General features: G+C 45.4%; 1 protein-coding gene across 1 annotated transcript in view; it reads left to right on the top strand.

Moving 5' to 3' along the window:
• noc4l (nucleolar complex associated 4 homolog) overlaps positions 1–18,235 on the top strand; it is a 39,907-nt gene extending 21,672 nt beyond the window's left edge. Inside the window, exons 7-15 of the mRNA XM_068006171.1 lie at positions 312–346; positions 1,000–1,050; positions 5,408–5,519; positions 6,751–6,811; positions 11,825–11,935; positions 12,966–13,129; positions 16,091–16,173; positions 16,591–16,704; positions 17,944–18,235. Coding sequence (XP_067862272.1) covers positions 312–346; positions 1,000–1,050; positions 5,408–5,519; positions 6,751–6,811; positions 11,825–11,935; positions 12,966–13,129; positions 16,091–16,173; positions 16,591–16,704; positions 17,944–18,060 — 848 coding nt within the window. The 3' untranslated portion in view covers positions 18,061–18,235. The remainder of the gene's footprint in view (positions 1–311; positions 347–999; positions 1,051–5,407; positions 5,520–6,750; positions 6,812–11,824; positions 11,936–12,965; positions 13,130–16,090; positions 16,174–16,590; positions 16,705–17,943) is intronic.
• The last annotated feature ends 2,502 nt before the right edge of the window (positions 18,236–20,737 follow it).

Raw genomic sequence — 20,737 nt, 5'->3', positions numbered from 1 at the left:
CAAACTCCAGGAAGAGTGGCGGAGCTGGGAGCCTTATTCAGGAACCTGTTGGAATGTGCAAGCAGGGGGTCGGAACTGTAGCTTTTCTTTCTTTGTGGGAGTGGGGTGGGAGTTGGGGTGTTTGGATGGGCAAAGATGCGAAAGAACATTTGAGCTCAGAACCCAATTATACTTGGAGAAGGTGACAGCATCCACTAAAATAATGATTTTGTTTTTCTAAAATGACCAAATTGAGATGTTCGTGTTGTAAGAGCTTATAGTATTTCAGTTCTTGCAGAACGATATTAAGTCTGAAACCTTTCTATTTGCAGGTAAACATGACGAATGGAAGGCAGCGAAACTGAAGGTGCGTGCTGTAAGCTGTTTGAATATAGTACACATTTCCACTCGTCCTGACAGTGGGGAATTCCAGAAACATTTCCCTTTCTGAGAGACATGAGGATGTGACATCCAACCACAAGTTCAGTTGACAAAATCACAGAAAGCATTCTTACAGCCGCCACAAAGTTGCTCACTTGGAAGTTAGACTTCACCGGTCGTTTAAAAAGTACACTGAGGTTCGCTGTCTGTCCCAGACTGTGATCCTGGCTGCTTCATTGCGATGACACAGCAATTAATGCTTCCAATTCCAGTAAAGCCTTTATGACTTTTTAAGGGCCCGTCATGCCCAAGATTTCTTTAAAGGCATTTTAATACAAAACGTATATTTTAATGGAAAAATAAATCCCCCTGGTCCTTGAGCACTGCTGCACTAAGGCTGGCCAATCCCCTCAGTAAAATTGTGTCTTGTGGCGACTCTGCGGAGAGGGAAAGGTGGAGAAAGTAAAACCAGTACCGGAAACAATACGCCATCACTGCTGTACTGGGGCAGCGACTAAATGTGCAGTGTGGAGTGAACTAGTTATGTGTTGTCAGTCCTACCTGGTCAGCTAATTATGCATTTAGCGAGCCACCGATTTCAGTGTGTTGCTTTACCAATATCCACGTTCTCACCAACAGGAACACAAAAGAAAGTTTGAGCGACTGTGGCTGGCGTTCCTCAAACACAAGGTAAATTCATTCTCCTACGTGAATGGGACATTCTTCTTCCTTTAACCCATTTGCTGTACGTGTTTTGGATTGAGATCGTATTTCAGGTATCGCAGTCACACCTGCAGCGTGTCTTTATTTGCACGAGTGTGCAGCAATCAACTGTGTTCCTTCCAGTTAACATGCTCTTAAATCCAAGATATTAAGCGAAAGGGAAAACAGAAGTATTCCTTTTGTAATACCATGGTGTCCTCTTAAAGAACATGTCCTCCTATCAGTATCTCCCCTTTCTGGCTCACTTGGGAGGGTGCAGGGTGATTATCGTAATAGTAAGTGCCCCCTTGGACCTCTGCTTTCCTTTCGGATTAATCTATCTCTGGTACAAGACCCTGGAGAGTTTTAGCTGCAGAGCCCTGGTTCTGATTTGTACGTTACAAGCTTGTTTCTGCCAAGCAGTTGTCAGTTTACTACTCTGCCATCGGAAAATTTGTTATTTTGAAACTTTAAGGAGTGTTGATTGAAGCGATCAACAGGAAGTGTCTTTGTCTCATGCAATATCACAGAGCACTGGTGGTGACTATAAATATATTGTACTCACTCGTGGAGAGCAGCAGTTTGCGATGCCTCAGTTTAACACCGAAATCATTGCTCGCTCAGGCTTTTTAATTACTGTAAAAAAAAATTAAGTTCTCATAAATACTTGAAGGGGAGAAAATTTGCAGGGCTATGGGGAAAGAGCAGGGGAGTGGGACTAATTGGATAGTTCTTTCAAAGAGCCGGCACAGGCACGATGGGCCGAATGGCCTCCTTCTGTGCTGTAAGATTCTATGATAAAATTTCCTTTCTTTTTAATTTTCCTCAACTGAAATGACCTCCCCATAACTAGGCTGCCCTCAAGGTGCCTGCCAGTACTGCTGTAAGGGATCATTAATAATCCCCCAGCCCTTCATATTGGGGGGAACAGGCATGATAAAACACCTCCATTTATGTCTCATCAGTAATTTAGTAAGTTTCTAAATCTGTTTACTGGAAGATTAACCTTCTGGAAATACTGCAGCACCATTGCAGAACCACCATTGTTGTAGTTTATCATCTATAGAATTAAGAAATGTAGTGAAGAGTTGCACATAAAAAATCTTTAAGGAAATAAATGCCTGTCAGGAACGTACAACAAATGACCGGCAGGAAAAGACCCACTGGTCCATCCAGCCTGTTCCGTATAATTGTGATGTCCTGTGCGTCACGACACAGACACTCCTCACCTCACCTGGAAGATGTGTAATCTCCAGGGAGAGTCGAGAACAAAACAGATAAACACCCAGGCCAGTTAGGGGGAAAATTCCTCTCTGACCCCCTTAGGCGATTGAAAAATCTGGAAAGAAAATCATCACTACTCTTTACTGTTTCGTTGGGGAGACAGAGGACTGCAAATACGGGCAAAGCTCCAATTTACAAGATGTGAAGAGTTCTCGTGCGTGCATACAACTTGTAATTATACAGAACCGTTAATGCACTAAACACCCCAGAAGCGTCCAGAGCCGAGAGATAGACGGTGAGTCGTGCTGGGAGAGTTGAGCAAAAGCATGGTGGGGGAGGGAGGAGAGAGAGATTTTTTTTTTGCGGAGGCTTCTGAAGGTTGGGGAGGCAAGGCGACAGGTGGGAAGAGTTCCAGAGAGTCAGGCTGAAGGCTCTGTCGCCGATTGATGGAGCAGGGGCTGCACAGGAGGCCAGAGCCAGATGGCTGAAGGGCAGAGATAAAGTTGGGGGGGCAACGCAGGCAGTACAGTGGGACCTTCGTCATTCACCGTAACAGGATGGACCTGTCCCTTCAGGGATAATGGGAATGGGCAAATGATTGGGGCTAGCCTGCATTTCACAGCGATACTCTGGGGAAGAGACTGACGACCAGTACAAAATAAATAACGTGACAGAGTTTTATTCACTCAAGAATTAAGGGGGGGGTGGTGGGAAGGGATTTAAGAAAAGGGTGATTGGAATGTGGGATTCTCTGCCAGAAACTGATAAAGCAAAATGTCCAAGGCTTCTTTTAAAAGGGAGTTCGATAACTGCTTGAGAAAGAGGGATACTGAATGAACAGGAGAGGGATTTAGACTGGGTGGAGACTAGCACCAACACTGACTTGATGGCCTCAATGGTCTGTCTCTGCGCTGTAACATTCTATGATTGCAATATACAAGTAACAAAAGAAGCACTAACTCAGTGTGCTGGGGGACGTGTGCAAGGCTTTATCCTGCAAAACCTCTGGTGGATAATGAGGAAGGTGGATAATTGGAATGAGGATAAAGGAGGTTCCCTTTGCATCAGTGAACTTCTGCAATGCTGCACGTATTTCTGATCGACTGCAACTTCAGGTTTTTTTTAAAATTAACGTAATATTTTACTGTGGAACTCAGAGAAGGAACTTTCACTTCTGTAGCTCCTTATCACATCTCTCGCACTGTCCCAAGGCGCTTCACAGGCGATTAAATTACTTTAATGTGCTATCACTGTTGTGTAGGTGATCCTAATTCAGAGCAAATGCATAGCTTCAGGTGGTGAAGTTCCATATGCAGACTTTGTAGGAGGAAGTTCTCTTTGCTTCTGCCCCCTGCTCTTCCCCATGGCAACAATTGAGCAAGATTAATCTTTTAATTTGTAGAATTGTACAGCTTCCTTCCCCCACCCCCATCCATTGAATGCGTGGCAAACTACATTACTTTCCATTTCTACGTACTCGCTGATCTACATTGGCTTCCGATTCAGCAACGCCTTGAATATAAAATTCTCGTCCTTGCCTTCGAATCCCTCCATGGCCTCGCCCCCTCCCTATCTCTGTAAACCTCCTCCAGCTCTACAACCCTCCCGAGATCTCTGCGCTCCTCCCATTCTGGCCTCTTGCGCATCCCCGATTTTCATCGCTCGACCATTGGCGGCCGTGCCTTCAGCTGCCTCGGCCCTGAGCTCTGGAATTCCCTCCCTAATCTTCGCCACCTGTCTCTTCTTTAAGACGCTCCTTAACACCTGCCTCTTTTGGTCACCTGTCCAGATATCTCCTTCTGTGGCTCAGTGTCAAGTTTTGTTTGATAATGGCTCCTGTGAAGTGCCTTGGGACGTTTTACCATGTTTAAAGGCGCTGTATAAATGCATGTTGTTAAGAACTAAAGAGACAGGTTTAGCTGTGGGAATCTGGTACACGAGGCCTGTGATGTCCGAATGACCCCTCACCACCTCTGGTTTGCTACACTTCCAGCTGTCAGATTGCAGCTTCCCAGTTTATCCTCAAACCCGTTCATTTGAGACTTTCTTCACAACCTACCATGGCCGATTTGCTGGGAGTTTGGTTCTGTCAGATGACACCGAGTCATAATGGAAGTGGACTGTGGTAAGACGCAAGAAGCAAATGACTCATCGACCCATGAGAATCCAAGTTGTGGGTTTCTTCCTATCCATAACGATAGTTAAGGAGTGAGTGTCATTTTTAAATCTTCAGTGTTATCTGTCAACTGTGCCGATCAAAGATAAATAGATTTATTTTTTTACAAATGAATACATTACATTGAAAGGAGTACTGTCACAGGAGTTGGGAGGATTGCAGCCTAGTGTGGTGGCGGTTCAGTTATCTATACTCCTCTTGAACACCAACTAACGAAGCCCAGAAATTACCGTCGAGTGAAATCAGCAGAGAAAATCTTAGCATGTTCCTATGACGTTCCTCCGTCTGCCATTGTGATGTAGCCAGTAACGCCTTTTATGTTAACCCAGCGAATGCCGGCATGTAGAACCAGCCCCAAAGTCGAGAGTTCAAAGTCAGCCACGGCAAGGTGAAATTGAACTCGATAAATCTGATTATTTATGGATTGGCTTAAAAAAAAATGACCATGAAAGCTGACAAATTGTCTTAAAAACCCAATTGGTTCACCTGCGCCCTCCAGGGAAGGGAACCTGCTGCCCCCGCCCAACCTGGCCCATGTGTGACTCCAGTCCCACGCCATGTGGTTCACTCTCAATGCCCCGTGATGTGTCCTGGCGAACTAATCGGACGCAAAAACAATTGCTACGAGAAGAGAGACTGGCGCCACTGCCTCAGGGCAACTACTAGTGGGCAAAGAACATTGGCTCGCCAACCTCACCCACATCCTGAGAAACAAGTAAAGAAACACAAAGCGGGCAGAGGAATGTTATAGGAACGGGTTAAGCTTTAATCCCTGGACACCGCTAAGAGTGCTCAGTCATGTGAGTTATAATAAGCATCTGGGAGCCGCAGTGGTGGTTGGCATATGCTGGTTAGTAGTTGTATAATATAGCCACTGGCCTCATAGACTGCAGCCAGGAAAACTTGGGGCTGAAAGTTTTAAACAGGACATTGCTTTCTTCACAGCTGCCAACCAATCTCTACAAGAAGGTGCTGGTGATTTTGCACGAGTCCATTTTGCCACACATGAGCAAACCAACCCTGATGATCGATTTCCTGACGGCTGCCTACGAGATAGGTATGCAAACGATAATCTAGAGCGTACGCTGTTTTAAAAAATAAATCAGCCCTAGATATTCTCTTGTTCGGCTTCTCTGGTTTTTCCCGTAATCACATCTCACATCCCTTACAATCAGAATTGGGCTGTACTCCCCGATATCTAATTATACAGTGGCATGCTTTGGAAGTGTAACAGTGAGGTCCCTTGTATCCTAACTCTCACCAAGTCCCGTTCATCCATCGCCCCTGTGCTCGCTGACCTACAGTTGCTCCCGGTCCGGGAACGTCTTGATTTTAAAATTCTCATCCTTGTTTTCAAATCCCTCCATGGCCGCGTCCCTCCCCATCTCTAACCTCCTCCAGCCTCTTGCCTCAGGAGCGAGAATTGAGCACAAAATCCAGGCTGACACTCCCGGTGCCAGTACTGAGGGAGTGCTGCACTGTCGGAGGTGCCATTTTTCAGCTGAGACATTAAACCGAGGCCCCTTCTGCCCTTTCAGGTGGATGTAAAAGATCCCACGGCACTATATCGAAGAAGATAATTTGGCGGTAAAGTGGAGTTGAGGTCGAAGATCGTCCATGATCTTATTGAATGGCGGAGCAGGCTCGAGAGGCCTGCTCCTATTTCTTATGGACTTAAGAGCAGGGGAGTTCTCCCCAGTGTCCTGGGCCAATATTTATCCCTCAACCAACATCACTAAAAACAGATTATCTGGTCATTCCATTGCTGTTTGTGGGATCTTGCTGTGTGAAAATTGGTTGCCGTGTTTCCTACATTATAACAGTGACTGCACTTCAAAAGTACTTCATTGGCTGTAGAGCTCTTTGGAACGCCCTGAGGTCATGAAAGACGCTATATAAATGCAAGTCTTTCTTTTAAGTCTCCACCATTATTGGTAGGGCCTTTCGCCACCAGGTTGAGTCACTCTGTAGCTCCGTCCCAAATCCCTCCATCTTGTCACATCTCTTTCTGTCTCGTCCCCATCTCCCCCTGTTCCCCCCCCCCCCACCTCTTGCTTTTGAAAAGCCCCTTCAATTCTGCCTTTAGTCACCTCCCCGCCGCTCCTCCCAAAACCCTGCTTGGTGTCCAGTCTCCTCATTGTAAAGTGCCTTGGAATGCTTCCCTGTGTCAGAAAGGTGCTGTATAAAGGCAGGTGATTAGGGGTAGTTATTGCTACAGAGTCATGTGGTCTGTTTGCAGATCTGCCCTCTGAAAGGTTTAACTAACATTTTATCCTTGACTTTTGTAGGAGGAGCCATTAGTCTACTTGCCTTAAATGGACTATTCTACCTCATTCATCATCATAACTTGTAAGTCTCTGCAACGCTGATAGACCAGTGCTAACTCTCTAAATCTGAAATCAGATTTTAGGAAAATGTTGCCTTTCTTTTAATAATTGTAAACAATTTTACAACACCAAGTTATAGTCCAGCAATTTTATTTTAAATTCACAAGCTTTCGGAGGCTTCCTCCTTCCTCAGGTAAATGTTCAGGAGCTCCTTGAAGCCTACGCATTTATACATATAGAACAATACATGGTGTTTACAGAATGCCCCTGCAACTGCCCGTTGCCAAGGCAATCACCGTGTTCAGACAGAGAGGTGTCACCTGCAGAACCCCCGAATACACATTCAACAAAAAAACAAACAGGAAAAAAAAACAGAGAGAGGCAGAAACATCCGGAAGGCAGAGAAAGCCAGCAAATGACCCATTATATTAAAAACAGATAACATTTGTTCGCTGGTGGGGTAACGTGTAGCGTGACATGAACCCAAGATCCCGGTTGAGGCCGTCCTCATGGGTGCGGAACTTGGCTATCAATTTCTGCTCGACGATTTTGCGTTGTCGTGTGTCTCGAAGGCCGCCTTGGAGTACGCTTACCCGAAGGTCGGTGGATGAATGTCCATGACTGCTGAAGTGTTCCCCGACTGGGAGGGAACCCTCCTGTTTGGCGATTGTTGCGCAGTGTCCGTTCATCCGTTGTCGCAGCGTCTGCATGGTCTCGCCAATGTACTATGCTCTGGGGCATCCTTTCCTGCAACGTATGAGGTAGACAACGTTGGCCGAGTCACAGGAGTATGAACCATGCACCTGGTGGGTGGTGTCCTCTCGTGTGATGGTGGTATCTGTGTCGATGATCTGGCATGTCTTGCAGAGGTTACCGTGGCAGGGTTGTGTGGCGTCGTGGACGCTGTTCTCTTGAAAGCTAGGTAATTTGCTGCGAACGATGGTCTGTTTGAGGTTGGGTGGCTGTTTAAAGGCGAGTAGTGGAGGTGTGGGGATGGCCATAGCGAGGTGTTTGTCCTCATTGATGACATGTTGAAGGCTGCGGAGAACATGGCGTAGTTTCTCCGCTCCGGGGAAGTACTGGACGACAAAGGGTACTCTGTTGGTTGCGTCCCGTGTTAGTCTCCTGAGGAGGTCTATGCGATTTTTTGCTGTGGCCCGTCGGAACTGTCGATCGATGAGTCGAGCGTCATATCCCGTTCTTACTAGGGCGTCTTTCAGCGTCTGTAGGTGTCCATCGCGTTCCTCCTCGTCTGAGCAGACCCTGTGTATTCGCAGGGCCTGTCCATAGGGGATGGCCTCTTTGACGTGGTTAGGGTGGAAGCTGGAAAAGTGGAGCATCGTGAGGTTGTCCGTGGGCTTGCGGTAGAGTGAGGTGCTGAGGTGCCCGTCTTTGATGGAGATTCGTGTGTCCAAGAAAGAAACTGATTCTGAGGAGTAGTCCATGGTGAGCTTGATGGTGGGATGGAACTTGTTGATGTTATCGTGTAGTCTCTTTAGTGATTCCTTGCCGTGGGTCCATAGAAAGAAAATGTCGTCGATGTATCTGGTGTATAGTGTTGGTTGGAGGTCTTGTGCAGTGAAGAAGTCCTGCTCGAACTTGTGCATGAAAATGTTGGCGTATTGGGGTGCGAATTTGGTCCCCATGGCTGTTCCGTGTGTTTGGGTAAAGAACTGGTTATCGAAGGTGAAGACATTGTGATCCAGGATGAAGCGGATGAGTTGTAGGATGGCTTCCGGAGATTGGCTGTTGGTGTTGAGTATTGATGCTGTCGCAGCGATGCCGTCATCGTGGGGGATACTGGTGTATAGTGCCGAGACGTCCATCGTGGTGAGAAGTGTTCCTGGTTCAACTGGTCCGTGGGTACTGAGTTTTTGTAGGAAGTCTGTAGTGTCGCAACAGAAGCTGGGGGTTCCCTGTACGATGGGTTTCAGGATGCCCTCGATGTATCCAGAGAGGTTCTCACACAGGGTTCCGTTGCCTGATACGATGGGACGTCCGGGTGTGTTGGCTTTGTGTATCTTTGGGAGGCAGTAGAAGTCTCCCACGCGGGGATTACGTGGGATGAGAGTGCGTAGGATGCTTTGAAGGTCTGGATCGAAGGTCTTGATCAGTTTGTTGAGCTGGTGGGTGTGTTCTTTGGTCGGATCTGCGGGTAACCGTCTGTAGTGTTCCTGGTTGTCCAGTTGTCGGTATGCTTCTTTGCAATAGTCTGTTCTGTTCTGTATGACTATGGCTCATTTCTTTTTATAAACAAAGACAAGCATTTGTTGATTTATCCGGCACACCTTGTGTGAATGTGATCTCTCTCAAATAACACAACTCAAAACTGTATCACCAATGCACACTCTGTGTGTATATTGTCTGTGCAGTCCACATGTATGCAGTCTGAACGTGTGTATTGTCTATCTGCAGTCCTTGTGTGCATAGTTCATGTATGTACACTCTATCCCCAACTCTTTACAATCTATATTAACGATTTGGAGGAGGGGACCGAGTGTAACATATCAAAGTTTGCAGATTATACAAAGATGGGAGGGAAAGTGGAGAGTGAGGAGGACATAAAAAACCTACAGGCTGGGTAAGTGGGCGGAGATTTGGCACATGCAATACAATATTGGAAAATGTGAGGTTATGCACTTTGGCAGGAAAAATCAGAGAGCAAGTTATTATCTTAATGGCGAGAAACTGGAAAGTACTGCAGTACAAAGGGATCTGGGGGTCCTAGTGCAAGAAAATCAAAAAGTTAGTATGCAGGTGCAGCAGGTGATCAAGAAGGCCAACGGAATGTTGGCTTTTATTGCTAGGGGGATAGAATATAAAAACAGGGAGGTATTGCTGCAGTTATATAAGGTATTGGTGAGACTGCACCTGGAATACTGCATACAGTTTTGGTGTCCATACTTAAGAAAAGACATACTTGCTCTCGAGGCAGTACAAAGAAGGTTCACTCGGTTAATCCCGGGGATGAGGGGGCGGACATATGAGGAGAGGTTGAGTAGATTGGGACTCTACTCATTGGAGTTCGGAAGAATGAGAGGCGATCTTATTGAAACATATAAGATTGTGAAGGGGCTTGATCGGGTGGATGCGGTAAGGATGTTCCCAAGGATGGGTGAAACTGGAACTAGGGGGCATAATCTTAGAATAAGGGGCTGCTCTTTCAAAACTGAGATGAGGAGAAACTTCTTCACTCAGAGGGTAGTAGGTCTGTGGAATTTGCTACCCCAGGAAGCTGTGGAAGCTACATCATTAAATAAATTTAAAACAGAAATCGACAGTTTCCTAGAAGTAAAGGGAATTAGGGGTTACAGGGAGCGGGCAGGAAATTGGACATGAATTTAGATTTGAGGTTAGGATCAGATCAGCCATGATCTTATTGAATGGCGGAGCAGGCTCGAGGGGCCGATTGGCCTACTCCTGCTCCTATTTCTTATGTTCTTAAATGCAGCAACACAGGTTAATAAGACCATAAAAATGCAAACCATATATATATATATATATATATATATGTATTGTCCATTTGCATTCTGTGCATGTAGTGTGTGTGCAGATGTATATGCAGTCTGTGGGGTGTATTCTCCATAATGTATTGTCCATGTGCAGTCTATGCATCTGTATGGTCAGTGTGCAGTCTTTGTATATGTAGCCGATATGTGTATTGTCCATTTGGATTCCATATGCATATTATCCTTGTGTATTCTGTGATTGTGTGTAGTTTGTGTGTGCATTCTGTGTCCATTTGCAGTCTGCGGGGGTATTTGGTATATGTATGTGTAGTCCATGCGTATGTCTGTAGTCCATGTGTGTGTATGTGTGTATATTCTGTGTATGTGTAGTCCGTGCTTTTGTATTCTGTGTATATGCGTGTGTATATTGTCAGTGTGTGTATATGGTCAGTGTGTGTACTCTGTATATACACGTACATACAGTCAGTGTGTGTGCATTCTGTGTATGTACGTGTGCGTAGTGTCAGTGTATGTGTATTCTGTGTGCAGTCAGTCAGTGTGTGTGTTTACAGCTATAGGAGTGTGGATGATTTCCAATCGCTGGTATTTACATTTTTTTTGGAGCTGATGCTTCATTTTTGCTAGTTTTACAAAATACACCACTTGTTGCAATATATCACCTGCTGTAAAGGAAGTCTGTCGGCTGAGGTATTAAATATTAAATTAAGCTATGGTTAGATTGGTGTTTTTGCAGCTGAACCTGGATATACCAGTGAGTGACGGGCCGTTCTCAAGCCTCTCCCCACCCCGGACCACCCCATATTACCGCTCAAGTGGCTGCTGCAGGACAGAGTGAGTGCGCTGTGCAGGAAGACTCCATTTTGCCTCCCTGTTACCCCTCTCCTAACAAACAGTATGGCTGAGGGAAGATCATATTGGTGTTTACCCACCTCTCCATTAGAATCATACAGCAATTAAGGAGGCCGTTTGGCCCATCGTGCCTGTGTCGGCTCTTTGAAAGAGCTATCCCATTAGTCCCACTCCCCCAGCTCTTTCCCCATAGCCTTGCAAATGTTTCCTTTTTAATTATTTATCCAATTCCCTTTTGAAAGTTATTATTGAATCTGCTTCCACCGCCCTTTCAGGCAGCGCATTCCAGATCATAACAATTCGCTGGGGTAAAAAAAATTCTCCCCCTCCCCCCCTGATTCTTTTGCCAATTATCTTAAATCTGTGTCCTCTGGTCACTGACCCTCCTGCCAGTGGAAACAGTTTTTCCCTATTTACTCTATTAAAACCCCTCATAATTTTTGAAATCTCCCCTTAACCTTCTCTGTTCTAAGGAGAACAACCCCAGCTTCTCCAGTCTCCCCACATAACTGAAGTCCCTTATCCCTGGTACCATTCTGGTAAATCTCCTCGACACTTGGTGTGCAACTCTGATGCCTAGAGCTGCTTTTAATTGCTTCAGAAAACTGTAATTGTGAAAATGTAGTTTGGTTAAGGGACTATTTAACCTTTTCTGTTTCCTTTTCAATTGTGTAAACGCTGGAGGGTCTGTGATTTTTTTTTTATGTGTGGTGTAGGGAATACCCAGACTTTTACAAGAAGCTCTACAGCTTGTTGGACCCTTCGGTTTTCCATGTGAAGTACAGGGCAAGATTTTTCCATCTTCTGGATCTGTTCTTGTCTTCCAGGTCAGTATCCTGCGTTCATTTGACCCATCACTATATATCATGCTCTTGTTTACGTGTTAAAGTACGGTTTCTAGGCCACATTACCAAATCCTGTACGTTTGGTTAGATTCTACATATCCTGCTCTGACTCTATAAGTAGATTAAATCGGTTCATACATCCTCGTTGCAACTGTTTTTGTTTCATGAGTTAAGTATTTTCTTCTCACTTGCAATGTATATTCCCCTGACTCCAGCCAGCGTGCCCCCTTCACCCCACCATTAGTGGCAGAAGCTTCAACCGTCTCGCCCCAATTCTCTGGAACCCCCTCCCCTAAACCCCATCACTTTTTTTCCACCTTGTCAAGACCCATCTTTTCGACCAGGTTTCTGACCCTCACCCTTAACCCCTCTCTCCATAAGCTCTGTTCCCTGTCTATTTCTGTTTGTGAAGTGCCTTGTGATTTTTTTTTGAAGTGTATATTAGAGACGCTTTGTAAATACAATTTGTTATTCTATGCTCTATTTCTATAGCCACTAATCACCTCATGTTGCATTATCTACTACAACATAGTGGACCTTTGTTTGTCCATCGTAACCGAGAAAACCCTCTCCCCTTCATGGATAATTGAGACTGTCCCCCGGAACACCGAGTTTTTAAGCTACTGATTGGTCTCCTTCTGTTATCTCATCAAGTACCTGTCATATAGGCAGGACCCACGTTTTCTATTTTAGAAATTAGAAATATTCTTCGGGGAGGGGAGGGGAATGCTGACCCTTCCCTCCCCTTCTGGTCTCCCGGACCTCGACCGATCCCTCATCCCTGGAACCATTCCAGTAAATCTCCTCTGCACCCTCTCTCAAAGGCCTTGACATCCTTCCTAAAGTCTGGTGCCCAAAATTGGCCACAGTACTCCAGCTGAGGCCTAACCCAGTGATTTATAAAGGTTTAGCATAACTTCCTTGCTTTTGTACTCCACGCCTGTGTGTGTGTGTGTGTGTGTGTGTGTGTGTGTGTGTACACCAGTAAATATTTGATGTTTCTTGTTTCCAGCCATTTGCCAGCGTATCTTGTGGCAGCTTTTAGCAAGCGGTTATCCCGCCTGACGCTCACCTCACCCCCTCAGGCCCTGCTGATGGTCATTCCGTTTATCTGTAATCTCATCCGCCGGCATCCATCGTGTAAAGCTCTCGTTCATAGGCCAATCGGACCTCAAGGTACTGCTCCTTCCTTTCACCGTTGTCGTGGCTGCTGTGAATTATCTGCGTTGAAGTGGGGTTTACTTTTTGTGTATTGCCGTGTAACTTCACTCCTGGCGATGAACCTAGATTTTTTTTGCCATGTGTTAACTTTAATACAACCTGAGATACGTCTCGCTGATTTAAAAAAAAACAAGTCGAAACTCGCACTTGTCATAAATAGAATGTACTTGGAGCAAAAGTCATTTCGGATTCTTTTATTGATTTGACGGAATTATTACTTTCAAAAGGGAGTTGGATAAATACTTGAAAAGGAAAAATTTGCAGGGCTGTGGGGAAAGAGCAGGGGGAGTGGGACTAATTGGATAGCTCTTTCAAAGAGCCGGCACAGGCACGATGGGCCGAACGGCCTCCTGTGCTGTAAGATTCTATGGGGCAATAGTTGGATACGGCCTGTTTTTGGGTGGGGATAGCACGATCCGCTATTATCCCGCGCCCAATGGTCCCTGCGCAGGCAGGACGAGATTTTCGTCAGGCTCGAGGACTCACCTGCAATCTGCATTGAAAATCAGCGTGAACGAAGATTCCATGCAATTCACACTTTCAACCAGCAGGGGGAGCTCCAGTCTCTTAAAGGCAGGCTGTCTGTTAGAAATCTCTTAAAGGTAGCTGGTACCTGTTATTTGCTGAATATAACAGCCTGCTGTCTACACGGAGTCTGAACGGAGATCAGACATCGCACACGTAAAGCACAGATGCAGGTCCCACCCCTATGTTTACACACTGATGAGTTATATTTGAATAAAGGTTGCGCACCACTAAATGCCACATCCTCCAATCTGCATGCCAGACCTCACCAATCTGCCGAGCTGAGAGTCCATGCACCAAGGTTCTCTGCTGATGCACCAGAGGCCTTGGTGCAAGAGGTGGACAGAAGGAGGGATATCCTATATCTGTGGGGAGGGGGGGTGCAAGAGGCCCTCCAGACATAGTCAAAATGCAGTGGGAGGCAGTAGGGGACGAAGTCAATTCCAGGTGCACAGCATCATGAACATGGATGCAGTGCAGGAAGAAGTTCAATGCTTTGACATGAGTGGTCAAGGTGAGTGAGGTCAACTGTCAAGTGACATCTCGTACCAACTGCACCACTAGCCTCATCCACTCCTCCATGCACTAAACCCCCCAACACCCACCTACCAACCATCTCCTTCCATCAGTGCTCAACTCTTCCAATCAGATGCTTCCTCTCACCCTCACACTATTGCAAGCCGCTGACCCACAACTCACAGGCCACACACACACTGGCAGCTATTCATACCTGACAGGCACATCACCCAGACACACGTCCCGCTTTCTTGCAGGAGAAGGTGGCGCATATCAGTAGCAGCAAGTGGCAGTGGCATTTAGCCCCTCGAGCCTGTTCCGCCATTCAGTGAGATCATGGTGGATCTGTGACCTAACTCCATATACCCGCCTCAGCCCCATATCCCTTAATACCCTTGGTTCACAGAATCTATCAATCTCAGATTTAGAATTCACAAGTGAGCTATCATCAACTGCCATTTGCAGAGGAGCTTCCCAAACTTCTCCCTTTGCGTGTAGAAGCGTTTCCTAACTTCATTCCTGCGAGTCCTGGCTCTAAATGCTAGGCTATATCCCCTAGTCCTAGTATTCAAGTATAGGAGACCTCCAAAAACAGTTACAAATGTCTCGGCAGCTGGAAGCAATAATCCAGCCACTAACCTGTAAATCCTGCATGGTCCCTTTAAATAGCGCCGGTGGTGGGGGGTCTTCCAGGCACTCTAAGACACGTTCAGATGATCGGGGGTTAAGACTGAGCGTTGAGACCCAAAATGGTGTCCATCACTTTAAATCAGCGTTGTACACTGATTGAAGCCGTTTTCTCCCTACTTTACATGATTCCAGCGTTCGTTATCTGCGCCTGCGCCAACTCCTATCCCAAGATGGCGTCTGGCGCACGTCACGCTGGAAATGTGCGTGCGCATCTAAGGCGCCACCTTGGACGTCAGAGAGGCTGTGTGGCACCAAAACAACGGACGCTACACGGCCCAATTTAACGCCCAGAGATTTCTAAATTGGTGTGCGATTTACAGTTTTTTATATTGGGCTGGATTTTGGTGTGAGCAGTGAACGAACGGTGCCTGCCATTTGTTAGACTTGGACTTGCCTGTAGATTTTCATGGGCTATTACATGGCAAGCTCCTCTCATGGGGCTTTCAATCCACCGCAGCCCCCTCTACAGGGCATCTGGAGCCTATGTGAACAAGGCAAGCAGCTGTGTATCTCCTTAATCAATCAGATTGAAGCATCGTTAAGAAGCACCACAGTGTTAGAACCAGGAGGTATGAGTTAGAATAGTGAATTTAATGTCAAATCAGGTACAGAAAGCAAAGTAAAGAGAGGGAAAGAAATATTGAATTAAGAGACAGAGATAAAAGAGACAAAGAAAAAGTAAAAATATAAAAATGTTATAAAATGTTTTTAAAAAATGTCCAACAACAATTAAAATCTGAAGGACGTTGACACTGCGCACTTGTAAAAGTTAACTTTCAGTGCCAGAGAGGCAGTGGTTCAGACTTACACACCATTAAAAGTGTGCTTAGACTTATAAATGACTTGACGTTTAGTTCCTATCCATCAGGTCAGTGCAGGAACTTCACGCCGTTCCATTCATTTGAACGGTGAGTCAGCCGGCAAGATGCCGTTCTCATGAAGATTAGAGGAGCGGGGCATCTGGTCCAGCAACTTCCAGATTTCCGCATTTAACTGCGCATGTGCAGTCGCTGGAAGTTGCTGTACTGTTTGCACAGAAATAACGGTGGGCCCTGTTAGTCTCGCCGTTATTTTCACAGGAAAATCCGGCTCATTATGTTTTATTTTATTCTGCCCTGGTTTACTAGCCATTTCAAGGTGTCCCTCAGTGAAGAGTCATTTTGTATTTACTTTGGATGCTTTCAGATCTTTCTGCTGATCCGTACATAATGGACGAGGAAGATCCCGCAAAGTGCCGAGCGATGGAAAGTTCTCTGTGGGAACTACAGGTTGGTCAGTGCACATCGGTAATTTTTCCTGCAAGTTTGGAATGGCTCTCCCACATTATGCAGGACCAGAAACGTATGTTGATATTATAATCCAAGGTACATACATCATGGAAAATACATGGAAGTGATGCAAAGTACCCGGAGAAAGTTTCCAATAACTTATAACATTCATATGCACTCTGTTCTCTAGCTTTAATTTGTGTGCACAGAGTTCTGTGATCTTTATTTTGTGGGTACAATGGGACTGTGTTCTTTAGCTTTAGTTTATTGTGCATGGTCTGTGTTCTTTAGCTTTGTTCTGTGGTACGATGATTTCAAGAGTCTTCTGTCAAATCCTGCTCCGTGTTTTAACATGTCTGAAGTTCTATTCAAGGTGGGACAGTGCTAACTTTGTTTTGCTATTGTTCTCCCGCTCAGACTTTGCAGAAACACTACCATCCTGATGTCGCAAATGCAGCAGCTACAATAAATAAAGCTTTGTCAAACCAAGAGGCTGACCTGTCCACACTTCTCGATCTTTCTGTTTCAGTGGTAAGTAATAACCTGATACATTTGCTGTATTTGATGGTGCCATTCTGTACAGTACTGATCAGGAAAACCACTGATTCCTGAGAATAAAGTTGGATGTACTCAAATTAATGGATCCTGAACGAACTTCAGTTGAAGTTCTAAGAGCTCGTCATTGTGGCCGAGCTCAGCGTTTCATCAAAGTAATGATGCAGGTAATCTGTTGGAAAGAGTGAGGGTTGCATATTAGATAATGACATTGGTACACCTGTTCAGATGAACATTATGTGAGTTGGTTGTGTGAGTCATCGATTGTTTTGGAGTCCATGTGGAGAAACTGTTCCAATAAGAGGGGCAGTAAGAAAGAAAGGAATTGCATAATATGTAACACCTCATCTCCTCCCCAAGTAAGTCCCAAGGTACTTCACACACAATGATTTACTTTGAAGTGCACTCACTGTCCCTCTCCCTTTTTCCATTTGTGAAGTATTTTAGGATTTTTTTTAAGGTTATATAGGCAAACGGGAGCAAATGCATGGACTCTGCTTTTTAACTCGTATTCAATGCAATGCAACATGCATTGTACACAGAGAGTTGTTGGAGAATGAGATCATGGCATTTTGTCAGGGAAAATTGGATCAATATTTGGAGCAGCGGAAGATACGGGGCTGTGGGGAGAGAGTGGGGCTGTGGGATTTGTTTTGGACGGCTCCAGCAAAGAGCTGGCACAGGCACAACGGGCCGAATGGCCTCCTGCACTGTATGTAGCTCATTGCTCTTCCTTTGATAGATTCGGTAGCAAGTGTTACTTCATTGTACTCTTGTGTTTTTTTCTGTGGGTTTCTTTTCTTCCCCAGCGTTGTGACACCACTAATTCCGGTACAGCCCATACAATCTGGGTGTGGAGATGATCTAGTTAAGAGATGGACCACAACGCATGAGCTCACTGTCGCTGGATACGGGGTCTTACTGAGCACCAGTTAGTGCCCTTGATCAAGAACACCTTGCATTTAACGTAGAGAAACATCCCAAAGCACTTCACAGAGGCCAGAGGAGGAGATATTAGGAGAGGTGACTAAAAAAACTTGGTCAAAGATGTCGGTTTTAAAGAGGGTTCTTGTAGCAGGAGAGGGAGGCGGAGGGACTTGGGGAGAGAATTCCATATCTTGGGGTCTAGGCAGCTGGAAAGCCAAGGTGTAGATTACACCTTCGACCGTTCTCTCAATCTGTGCATTTGTGTTTTTTTTTTTGAAAAAAAACCAGCTGTTTGAAAAAGAACCAAAAAAGAGAGCGAGAAGTGCCCCCTTGGAGTTCGAGCCAGCCAAAGGATTACTGAGAAAGAAGGCTGACCTTGTTGCACAGCATTGGGCTTTGGAATAGCAGAATCGTTACAGCAGGGCGAAAGCTTTCATTAGCTGTAAAAATGAAACTTGCGACACAATATCTCGTGTGCTTTTCTGTGTGGTCGTAACGTGCTGTAATGTTTTCGTGAAGTTAGGCGTCTCTCTTTTTTTTTAAAAAAAAAACTTAATAAATCTGTGGCTAATGTTGAAAATCTTTATGGTGTTATTTGAGTCGCTGTGGTCTGAGTGGGTGGGGGAGGGGAGAAACTGCGAGTCTTTTTTTGGAGGAGATCGGACCGTGATGTGTAACCGTTGTACAGCACAATAAATGGACCTGAGAACGCACAGTTGCTAATGCAGCCGCCTGCATTAAAGGTTTCTGCACTTGCCTCTTGTTGACACCCACAAGAAGATTCCGCACAGCAGAGAAGAGCCCACGTGAAGTGTGGGGAAGAGGGGGGCAGTCATTGCATATTCTTGGGGGAGTCTTGACTGTTCAAACAATAAACCACATCAGGATTTTAACATTCTGGCGTATGGAATGTGAATTAGTAATAGTAGGAATTAGGAGCAGGAATAGGCCATTCGGCCCCTCATTAATACATTTAAACTCTATACAAATGAAAACTAAAGTCTTATCATTTATAACACAGTTCACCAAATCAATCTCATTGCAACTCTTGTTCGGGGCAGGATTCCAGTCCGTGCTGTATAGTGATCAGGAGCTGATTATTTTCCTTCCTAGCCCAGAAATGCTGAGGTCAATTGTAGGTGACCGATTGATGCCCTGCCTGGGATCAGCACGGCCCAGGAACTGAATCTGGGACCTCTGGTCTGTAGGGGTTAGCACTATACAGTAACATTAGGAACAAGAGGAGGCCATTCAGCCCCTCGAGCCTCTTCCGCCATTCAATTAGATCTTGGCTGATCTGTATCTGAACTCCATTTACCCACCTTTGCTTCATATCCCTCGATCCCCTTACCCAACAAAAATCTATCGATCTCAGTCTTGAAAGCTCCATTTGACCCCCAGCATCCACAGCCTTTTGGGGGAACATTTCCACTAACCTTTGTGTTAAAAAAAAAGTCTTCCTGATTTCGCTCTTGAATGGCTGGACTCTAATTTTAAGATTGTATCCCCATGTTCTTGATTTCCCCCGATAGTGGAATTCAGTGCGGGAGTATTTGGTTTCACTGTAACACCACTGCAGTTCTTGTGTGAATGCTGTTCGTTTTATTAAGGTGATCATTGGGATGCACTCAAAAGTTAATTTGTGAGCTGCCTGGTGAGAAGCCTAACTGGTGGCACCGTTCCCAGCTGTAGGAGTCCGCGGCCAGTGATTCCTACAGGCGTTTTCTCAATCTCTCAGTGTGACTTCAATGGAAATGGTCATTTTAAGAGTTTCTCCAGGGTTGCTGCCGATCTTCCATCGAAGTTATGGCGCCTGTCCGGCGAAACCGTAGAATCTTACAGCACAGAAGGAGGCCCATTGTGCCTGTGCCGACTCTTTGAAAGAGCTATCCGATTAGTCCCACTCCCCTGCTCTGTCCCCAGAGCCCTGCAAATTTTTCCTTTTCGAGTATTTATCCAATTCCCTTTTGAAAGTTATTATTGAACCTGCTTCCACCGCCCTTTCAGGCAGTAAATTCCTGTGGAAATTCTACTCCTCCAATGTCTCCCATCTCTTGTGTTTTAAAATTAAGTCCAACTCGATGTTAGTTTCTAAACAACCAGGTGATAAAGTATCAGGAGTTACCAGAAACCTTTTGTTAAATGTAACTTCTAAGTGTTGGCCACCAATATGAAACCTCAGACTCTCTAGTTTTATGGTGTGTGGTTTTTGTGTGATGTGAGCTGGAGGATTGGGTACACTTTGGGCACACTCTCTCTTTCATTTTATCTCAATCATCAGTTGCTATAAGGTTACGATAACACCAGCTTGTGTCATGTGGTTTAAAATTGGGTTCCGATTGTCTTGTTGGCACCTGTTAATCTGCTTTTGCTTCCTCCCCTTTGCCAGCTCATGCCAATCAGGGTACAATTAAAATACAAGCTTAATGTTATTATTAAGCAGTTTCAGCCTTGCACCGACACGAAAATGGCGGAGTGTGAATCGGCCATTGAGGCCTGAACTGACTCCAAAGCAGATTGAGATTTCTTCTTCCTTCGGTTCAGATTGGGCCCTGACTCCAGATTCAGCTAGCGTTCACACTAGACGTACAGTGGAATGGATTTGATTGCGGACTAAAACATATCCCAGAACTGCCAGTGACCCTAAATCTGCTGAAAGTCAAGGGAACTTCAACATTGCTCTGAAACGTCAATGGCAGAATTGATTGACAGTTAGGGATAGTTTGCTCTGAATCAGAATTAAATAAAGGGGCATCTTACAAGGTTGGAGAGAGTTCCTGTTCCCCTTGAAGCATCAGGAGTACCACACGCATTTGTACAGGATGTTTAGTTCCTGAAGACAGTGAGTTTTACGAGGTTGGATTTGCTCCTCGTTTCTGCAGTAGTCTTCGTCTTCAACAGAAATTAGACTTCACATGCCATGGGTAAGGTGAGTAGCGAAACTGGGAAAATCAGCGGGATAGATGCGAACTTGGTGACATCTTGCGATATGTAAAGAAATTTCCATCCTCCCACTCCCTGTCCGTTCAGTGAGAAGGTCTTCGAGTGCAAAGATGCTCAGGGAGATCCTTGCTGCTCACTG

Source organism: Heptranchias perlo, chromosome 25 (genome assembly GCF_035084215.1).
Source record: "Heptranchias perlo isolate sHepPer1 chromosome 25, sHepPer1.hap1, whole genome shotgun sequence".
In the NCBI taxonomy this organism is placed as follows: domain Eukaryota; kingdom Metazoa; phylum Chordata; class Chondrichthyes; order Hexanchiformes; family Hexanchidae; genus Heptranchias; species Heptranchias perlo.
The sequence above is the reverse complement of the archived record's forward strand: the minus strand, read 5'-3'. Positions and strand labels throughout refer to the sequence as shown.